At 44.3% G+C, this 9,567-nt stretch overlaps 1 protein-coding gene across 1 annotated transcript; it reads left to right on the top strand.

Moving 5' to 3' along the window:
- Nucleotides 1-3,560: 3,560 nt before the first annotated feature.
- LOC143815064 (uncharacterized) lies at nucleotides 3,561-8,297 on the top strand. Its single transcript, XM_077293891.1, has 5 exons — nucleotides 3,561-3,858; nucleotides 3,940-4,008; nucleotides 4,204-4,396; nucleotides 4,557-4,713; nucleotides 4,834-8,297. The coding sequence occupies exons 1-5, from the start codon at nucleotides 3,787-3,789 to the stop codon at nucleotides 6,470-6,472; spliced, it is 2,130 nt and encodes a 709-aa protein (XP_077150006.1). The 5' UTR covers nucleotides 3,561-3,786; the 3' UTR covers nucleotides 6,473-8,297.
- The last annotated feature ends 1,270 nt before the right edge of the window (nucleotides 8,298-9,567 follow it).

Below are 9,567 nucleotides of genomic sequence, written 5' to 3' on the forward strand. Positions count from 1 at the left end.
CTGCCGCCCGGCAGATTCATTCATTCCAGGTACATTTTGATCACCAAATCAAGGTTATTAGAGGACTGGGGGGTCTGCAATACCAAGATAGGTTATTACACTTGGGGCTATTTAGTTTGGAAAAACGAAGGCTAAGGGGTGATCTTATGTTAATGTATAAATATATGAGGGGACAGTACAAAGACCTTTCTGATGATCTTTTTAATCTCCGGTGATATGGACAAGGGGGCATCCTCTACGTCTGGAGGAAAGAAGGTTTAAGCATAATAACAGACGCGGATTCTTTACTGTAAGAGCAGTGAGACTATGGAACTCTCTGCCGTATGATGTTGTAATGAGTGAGTCATTACTTAAATTTAAGAGGGGACTGGACACCTTTCTGGAAAAGTATAATGTTACAGGGTATATATACTAGATTCCTTGATAGGGCGTTGATCCAGGGAACTAGTCTGATTGCCGTATGTGGAGTCGGGAAGGAATTTTTTTCCCCAATGTGGAGCTTACTCTTTGCCACATGGTTTTTTTTGCCTTCCTCTGGATCAACATGTTAGGGCATGTTAGGTTAGGCTATGGGTTGAACTAGATGGACTTAAAGTCTTCCTTCAACCTTAATAACTATGTTACTTGTCGGGGTCGTAAACGACAATTACCCTTCCTTCACCAGTCATTCCAAATTAAAGTATGAGCCGAGCATTTGGTACCGGGTAAGAATGACTCAGACAAGGTGCTGATTCAATCTCAATTGAATGCCCGTGCATCTACTCATGTCTGCAACGGTCACAACAACTGGCTTTATTCTAAAATACACAATACTATATTGAGTGTTAGGGGAAGGCGTGCATTAGGCGGGGTTTAAGCTAGCATCCAGTCTTTCTGATTTGTTCTGACGTCTTCTGATGGATTCCTCCTTTTCTTCACATTCCTTAAGTTTCGATTTCCAAAGAAATGACTTAACCCTTCGGTCACTAACCTGAAACGAAACTGAACACTGGCAACCATCTTTAAATACAATTACATTTGCTTTAGCAGGGGAAAACTTATTGTTTCACAGTATATGATATATAAAAGTACAAAGGTATATAAAAAAATATATTTTCACCTTGACAATCCCCCCTAAACACTAAGTTTTTCCCTTAAAGAAAGATCCTTCGAGACTGTCCATGTGATGGGAAAAGGGGAGGTGGATCTCTTCATCCAGACACCTCAGAAACTCTCCCCTAGCGAGAGGCCTCCAGGCAGCTGAACCCTTCACTAACCTCACATAGAGTTCTCCCACTGTCCCTAAACTAAATCTCTTAGCATCATCTGAGAATGGAGGGTTTTGTCTACTCTTTTGAAAGAAATATACTTCGGGATCTCCCCTGGATCAGTACCATCGTACTCTGGTGGATCTATTTCTTGATTGAGGAAGGTGCCAGTCGGAGTTGCTTTGGCAATAACCTTTTTGTACAAGGGAATAACACAACAGAGAATTATTGATCCAATTACAAGGAAAGCAATCAGTACTAAACAAGCTTGTTGAAGGAATCCCTTGATCTCACCTAACCAACTGGAGAAGAAAGATGTGTCTATTCCAGCATACATGACACATCTTCTTATTGTCCTAATTTGTTCAACTTCTTTAGAAACCTTCAGGTCTTTCGGATCTACATTTCGCCATTCAGGTCTGGCTGTCTATATTTCGTCTCGTAAGTCTTTGGTCATACCGCCAATGAATGTATTTACCAATACTCTAACATCAAGTTGATTTATGGGACTGTACTCCATGTCTTCCCATTTCAGCTGTAACCGTCCAAAGTATAGCTCTACACTTTCTCCTTTTGTCACATTTGTAGAAAATCTTAATTTGCGTCTTAGCACGTCACCCGCTTTTGTGCTCACTACCTAGGCCTGCCTAGGTGCACTTATACATCCATCATATTGTCATTATTCGTCTGTAAAATGAGAAAGGTTGGTTCCCAGGGTCAGCCAAATGTTTTTGCGTAGCTAGCTAGTCAGAGGGCCTCCAGGGATAATACTCCTGTATCTGTCTTACCCTACCTGATGTGGTTGGTTCTCTGGTGGTGGGGGCGACATGACATGCTGGTCTACAGCTCCTTCCCAAAAGGATTACTGTCAGCCTTCTCCCAAAAGTTAATGTCCCCACTATCCACCAACCACAATCCTGTGTCAGCTTCTTATATCACTGCATGTGATCTTGTCTGGACAGGATTCAGTGTAATTCTCTTAGGTCGGGTTGCAGCACGGGTCATACAAGTGTTAGGGCCCAAGCCCTCAACTATATCCTGGAAGGCATCACAGCTATAATTGACAAATCTTTGTTCACTGTAATATATATATATTTGATCCATTCAACATTTTTATTAATCTGCACCTGTGGGATTATAGAAGCAATGCCGGCATAAATCTGGTTCTGGGCTTTAAACTGGTCAGGCACCCCCCTTGGCACCCCAATGGCATCAATATATACTAGTGGATCTTCTTCATAACTCATATGGAGCTGATCGAGACTTCTCCTCTTTCTGGTAGGTTCATCAGGTATCTTTGGATCCCAAGGTAAAATTTTGAACTGCATGGCCAGTTTAACAAGGGTGCATTGGCCTATCCAGGCATTAGGCAACCTAGGACGGAGCTTACCATCCCCACATAACCAATAAATGTCGTACATATAATGTGTATGTTTGATTAGCAAGTCAGTATCTAAAGAACTGTTCTCCCTGCAGAAACCTGTCTCGAAGATCCCTACTGGTGTACCTGTGGTGTCGTAGGAATTGTAGCAGGTGTAATTGTCAGCTAATACGGTTACTTCTCCTGGGACCTTTAGTTTGGGTTTCTCATGAATTAGTGGGACATAGTCTGGGCAATCAGTGGGCTTCAGACCTTTCAACAGATTCATAACACAGGCAGTGATGTTGTCATCAGGAAAAAGTAATGCATGTGTGTATAGATGTGTATTCGCAGCAGCACAAGCAATACATCCTACAGAGATATTCTGGACTCTTACATTGTATCTCACCCATTCTAACCATAGGTTTTTCCTTGGGGCTGTTTGTGTTTCTATGGAGAAAACTTCTTGCCAACTGAGACCTGGAATGGGGATTACTTCATTAACTATATTTTGCAAACGCTCACCTGGGCCTGTTTTAGGTGTACTGGTAACAGGGGCCTTGGTTGGTCTAGAGCTAAGGCTGCTTTCACACTTGCGTTTTTGAACGCTGCGTTTTTTACAAAAAAAACGCATGCGTTTTTTTCCCCTATATTTAACATTGAAAACGCATGCGTTTTTTGGTGTACGCGTTTGCATGCGTTTGTGAACGCATGCGTTTTTTAACTGCATGCGTTCATTTTATAAAATGCAACTTGTAGTATTTTGAGGGGCGTTTTTTTTTCCTAAAAAAACGCATGCGTTTACATGCGTTTTTTTTGGACAAAAAAATGCATTGGAGTCAATGGAGACGCATGCGTTTTTTTTGACATGCGTTTGCATGCGTTTGCATGCGTTTTTTTGACGCATGCGTTTTTTTTGGCACCACTGAATTAACTGTAGATAAAGATGTCTAGACACTGATAAGACTCTCCCATAGCAGCAAGGTTATAAAGGGAAGGTGGGGGGAAGTTTCTGGTCACTTCTCATCAGACTCCAAAGAAGACAGCACCCTGCCCGGACGCATTCTTGGACAAGACACAGAGCAATGTGAGTATATCCTAGCCAATGCATTCATTTTCAATTTTTTGGATCTACATCTCCTAATTTCTTCTATTTTTTTTCTTTCAACACGCATCAGAATGTCTTCTCCGGTTTCCTCGTCTGATGAGGAGTTCCAGCCACGTCAATCAGAAGTGGATCACGTGAGCGAGGTATGTTTTTTGTACGTCAGCTTGGTAAGTATTGACTGTCACATCGACACATGAGGCAATTTTTTTTTTTTAATTTTATAGAGCACTTCAACAGAGGGACAGAGAGGTACTGAGCAGCGGAGTCAAGGTCCAGGTGGAAGACGGCAGCGGGTATGTATACCAGGCAGACTGTCCTTATTGTAATATTCTTTTAACTTCCTTTCTGTACCCTTGTTTTTCTATACATATTTCTTATATCATCCTTTTCTGAAAGTTGTCTTTCATATTCCTGCCCTTTCTCATCTTCGTGTCTTATTTTTTACAAATGTGGTTGAGCAAACTTAAATGATTTTGTTTTAATTTTAGGTTTCACAACGGGACGACGACCGGATTGATAATGACCTGCTGATCAGTCTGGTCCAGGAGCGAGTCCCGTTGTGGGACAGCCGGGATAAACAGCACGCCGTCAATAGTGTTCTCCGTCGTTTGTGGAGTGAGGTGGCCCAAGCGTTGTGGGATGGCTGGGAGAATTCCACGCCACGGGTCCGTAATGCATTTGGTAAGTATTGCACGGTAGTGTGAAGCAACAGACCTTGGCCATGCTCTCTTGACTGTGTGTGATGAAAGAAACTTTTCGTAGTTTCTGTCATCACACACAGTCACAAGAGCACGGCCAAAAGTTCTTATTCTGACCATTATATTTTATTGTTATTTCACAGTGGAAAAAGTAAGGACACGTTGGCGTTCCATGAAGGACCGCTTCAACTGTGACCTACGTGCAGAGAAGAGTGCAGCTAGTGGTTCCGGAGCAAGGCACCGGCTCTACAAATACCACCGTGTGTTGGCCTTCCTGAGACCGGTCCTTCTCATGAGAACGTAAGTATTTCTCACATGCCTCCGGTTGTATTGCATTGACATAATCTGTCACTTTTAATTCCACAGGATGTACCGTCTTGTTGTAGTTTGGTATTAATTTTCTGTTTTGTTTTTTCACAGCACACACTGCACGACTGTCGCCACAGGTGCTGGAGCGGTCCTTCAGCCGGAAGCCACGGACCCGTCCCAGCCATCCAGCAGCGCAGCACCAGGTGGGTCTTCCACACTCACTGGAGACCAGGGGGCTGGCCCATCAGGTCTTCCCCTTTCGCAGTCCTCTTTCGCTGCACCCATTTTGGCGGGCTCATCCCGGCAGCGACAGAGGGCTTCGGATAGGTCCCTCATGCCCGAGTTTTTACACTTGAGCTCGGTTTTACATGATGCTATCAAGGCTTTAGGTGACAGAATGGATGCGAACCATAATCTCTTAAATTGCCGCATCCAGGATGTCGCCAAAAGCGTTGATCAATTGAAAGCCGACCTCAATAAGCCAGCTCAGCATTTTTTCAATCAAATCCTAGAGGGCATGTCGGAACACCTTAGCCCTGATCTCCAGCTGAGTGTGATGCAGGCCTGCAATGTTGCTTTTGTGCAGGCTATGCAGCAGAGTCAGAGTCGTAATGTGGCGGCCTATCCAACTGTGCCGTCACTGTCACAAGTAAACACTATTCCTACCTCTGCTGCATACCACTGCACGGCCACCTCTATTCCCTCTACAGGTGTACTCCACTACAGCGCCAACACGATGACGAGTGCTGTTGGACATCCCACCGCCACCACCGTGACGACCGCTGCTCCGGCTTGGACCTCCTCCGCTGACACCACGAGGACGCAGGACCCTGGCATGGCTTATCGGGCCGGCACCCTCCCGATGCAGCAGGACCCATCCATGCAATATCGGACCGGCCCACCCCAGATGCAGCAGGACCGAGGCCTGGCATACCGGACCGGACCCACCCCGATGCAGCAGGACCGAGGCGTTGCATACCGGACCGGACCCACCCCGATGCAGCAGGACCGAGGCGTTGCATACCGGACCGGACCCACCCCGATGCAGCAGGACCGAGGCGTTGCTTTCCTGGCAGGACACCCCCCGATGCAGCAGGACCCATCCATGGCGTATCGCACCGGGCCCCCCATGATGCAGCACGACCAAGCCATACCTTTCCAGGCAGGACCCACCCTGATGCAGCAGGACACATCCATGGCTTTATGTTCCCCCCCACCAGCAATGCAGCAGGACACTGTTATGGGATTTGTTTCCCCCCCCCCCCCAACGAGGCACCAGGATCCTGGAAGGGTTTTTGTTTCCCCACCCCCAACGAGGCACCAGGACCCAGGCGTGAGTTTATCTTTCCCCCCATTGGACTCAGACATTGCCGAGCGCTCCACAATGGAGACTGACTGTGTGGAGCCGGGTCCTGACGTGTCTCCCGCCCACACTGTACAACATAGCCCAAGAAGACTTCCCCCAACCCGGAAAACCCAACGTAAAACTGGCAAAACGCATAAAAAACAAAAAACTTTGATTATTCCTCCCCCATCACCTACCGATGTGTCTCAACATTCCAGTGTGTCTCAAGCCCCTCATGTTTTAAGCCCCATCCCCGAACTTCCAGACCCTTCAAGTTTTGTTGCCCATTCTCCTGCCACCTCTGCCTCCTCCATGGTGAGCCAGGCTTCAGTTCTGAATACCCCCCAGTTACGTTACTCAACCCCAAGCCGGCGTGGTTCAACCCGGCGCGGTACCAAAAAATAAATTTGTTTTTTTTTTCCTCAATAAAAAAAAAGTTTATTTGAAAAAATTATGTTTGGTTTATTGTGTCTATCACCTCTCTCAATACACACCAATAAACTTCATCACACACTTATTCTTTTGGCCTACACATATCTCCAGTAGTATAAAATACAAGACAACATCTATATGTGTTTCTTTAGTATACAGATATGAGTTGGCCAAAAAAATAGTATTTATTTCCATACTCTTTTATTTTTGTACCTAGTGTAGTGTCACTGTACAAAGAGAAAATGGTGGAAATCAAGTTCAGAAATTAACTGAAACGGTCATATGTCAAAATATATACCTGACCGATTAAGTTGATTACTGCCTTGTATATTCACCATATTCTATATAGCTCATTATGTGACAATGGTTGTCAAACAGATGGGACAAGTGTTCTCACACTCTACATATCTATGCTCACCAGGCCAGGTGTAAGAAATTGTGAATTCATGATCATGTATATGTTTATCATGAATTTATTATTGCTTACACTTGACTTGATGGATATAGAGACCGTGACAGTCTTGACGCAATGACGTCAACAATATTAGAATTAATAAATAAAAATAATTAAAAATTTTGTACCATTATTATAAGTATGGGGCCCGTGGTTTATATCATTCTTTGAAAACCAAAATAGGGAGTGCAACATAGGTAAATTACGATGAAAAATTTAAAATTTATTACCTCAACAACTATCACCCACTCCTGGTTTTGGATTACAAAATATGATATACATATCTACTGCCCATCTTTGGTCAACCTTTGTTTAGACAGGAAAAAGATATTAGACATGGTGAACACAAAAAAGTTTATTAATTAGAAAAATGTTTATCAGTGTTTAATAATTGGTAAACATAAACATACAACAGGACATTTAAACAACATTGTCCTGCCATGACACACGTCCAATATCGGACACAAAATAGGCCGCAAATTGGTCCCGCATAAGACCAACGGCTGCAGTTGACCGCATCGGGTGATGCTGAAAATCAGGCAATGGGTGTGCAACAGGTTCATCAAGTTCAATGTGGGGTCGCTCCTTAGCCATTATATAATTGTGTAGCACCACACAGGCTTTGACCACCTCGTCCACTGTTTCCACTTTTAGATTGATGGCTGTTGCAAGAATGCGCCATTTAGCAACAAGAATGCCAAAGCTGCACTCTACGGTTCTTCTGGCCCTGGTCAGTCTGTAGTTGAATATTCTTCTAGTGTGGTCCAAGTCCCTACTAGAATAGGGCTTCAGGAGATTTTCACACATTTGGAAGGCCTCATCCCCAACCATAACAAATGGCAGCGGTGGGCCTTGAGTGTTGGGGAGAGGCTGTGGAGGGGGAAAATTAAAATTGTTGCCATACAACCGACGGCCCATATCCGAGCTCTTGAAGGTTTGGGAATCATTGCCACGGCCAAAAGCTCCAATATCCACGGCGATGAAGCGACACTCCGCATCCGCTATTGCCATAAGCACTACCGAAAAATATTTTTTATAATTATAAAACTCAGATCCGGTTCTGGCCGGTTTGACAATGCGGATGTGCTTTCCATCCACCGCCCCTAAACAGTTTGGGAAATCACACACGTTCAAAAATGTAGTTGAAATTTCCCGCCACATGTCCACGGTGGGTACGGGTATAAACTCCTCACGGAGTGCATTCCATAACGCACGACAGGTGTCCACAACAATTCCGGAGAGGGTTGAGATTCCAAGGCGATATTGGAAGTGCAGGGAAGATAAACTCTCTCCTGTGGCAAGAAATCTAGAAGAAAAAGAAACAAAAACAAAAAAAATTAAAAATCGGTTCTAATGGTGTGTTTTAAAAAAAAATAAATAATAAAAAAAAAAAAACATAGAAAACATGTCATAACAACAAAGTTGACGGTCATTGGTTTAGTTTAGGAACGTACCGTAATGTCACTAACAGACGTTCCTCAGGTGGAATCGCTCTACGGAGCCGTGTGTCCTGTCGCCTTATGGATCCTTCAACACGAGCCAGTAAATCCCGGAAAGAATCTTGAGACATTCTGGTATAATCCTGGAATTTCTCCGGGTTGGCATTCAGCTCCGCATAGAGCGTGTGATATGCTCCACGGCTCTCACGCACTTCAATGATGGGGTGCCTCCAAAAACGCCGACGCTGTCTCCTTCTCCATCTTTGGCGGTTTCGGTCTTGCTCCCAAGCAAAAACACAGGCAATGAAAATCTTGAAGCTGAACTCCAGTTTGAAATAAAAGTTATCCATAGAAAGATCCATCGTGACACCGGAAACAGTAGCAAGCTCTGAAAATTTCTGTTCCCCTAGGGTCAATATATTGAGAGACAATCATATACGCCCTCTCTATTCCCATTGGTTGTGTCTGGGGTTTTTTTTTTTTTTTTTTTGGAAAAATGTTAAAAAAACGCAAACGCATGCAAAAACGCATGTAAACGCGTGTAAACGCTGCGTTTTTTGGACACACGCGTTTAACGCATGCGTCAAAAAAACGCAGCGTTTACATGCGTTTTTGCACCATGCGTTTTTTTAAAAAAACGCATGCGTTCAAAAACGCAAGTGTGAAACCAGCCTAATATCCTGGAGCTGTATATGGCCTAAATTCCCATAGTATCCACTACTAAATACATAATTATAATGCCTTCCCAGTACAAATGTCTGCAGGTCAGCAGATTGGGGGCTTTCGAGATTTAGGAGGAGGGGGTGACAACTTTTACCCCATTTACAGCCCCTAAGTGGTTGCAGAAGGGCTGTTAGATGCATTCTCTCACGAAGACTCCTACCCGTCCCATCCTTGGGAACATGGCTTCACTAGGTTTATATCCCCAATCATCTCCTGTATTCCAGGCAGCATCTGACCAATAATAACGGTTATTGTTGTCATTTCTGGTAACACATATATAAAACTGGATGATTCCCTCTACCACCCGTTCAGTCTCGAGACACTTGACTACATTACAGAAATCAAATCGCCAGATATTCGCCGGGGCTGCCAGATTTACCCAGAGAATAGTGGGACCTTAGTATTTTCATTTACATTAGGGGCCGAGAAGGTAGGGGCGAGGATGGCCCACA

Source organism: Ranitomeya variabilis, chromosome 3, assembly GCF_051348905.1.
Source record: "Ranitomeya variabilis isolate aRanVar5 chromosome 3, aRanVar5.hap1, whole genome shotgun sequence".
NCBI lineage: Eukaryota > Metazoa > Chordata > Amphibia > Anura > Dendrobatidae > Ranitomeya > Ranitomeya variabilis.

Coding starts and splice junctions, on each gene's coding strand:
- LOC143815064 (XM_077293891.1), top strand. CDS start 3,787: ATGTCTTCTCCGGTTTCCTCGTCTGATGAGGAGTTCCAGCCACGTCAA. Junction 4,009..4,203: donor CAGGTGGAAGACGGCAGCGG/GTATGTATACCA, acceptor TTTTAATTTTAG/GTTTCACAACGGGACGACGA. Junction 4,397..4,556: donor ACGGGTCCGTAATGCATTTG/GTAAGTATTGCA, acceptor GTTATTTCACAG/TGGAAAAAGTAAGGACACGT.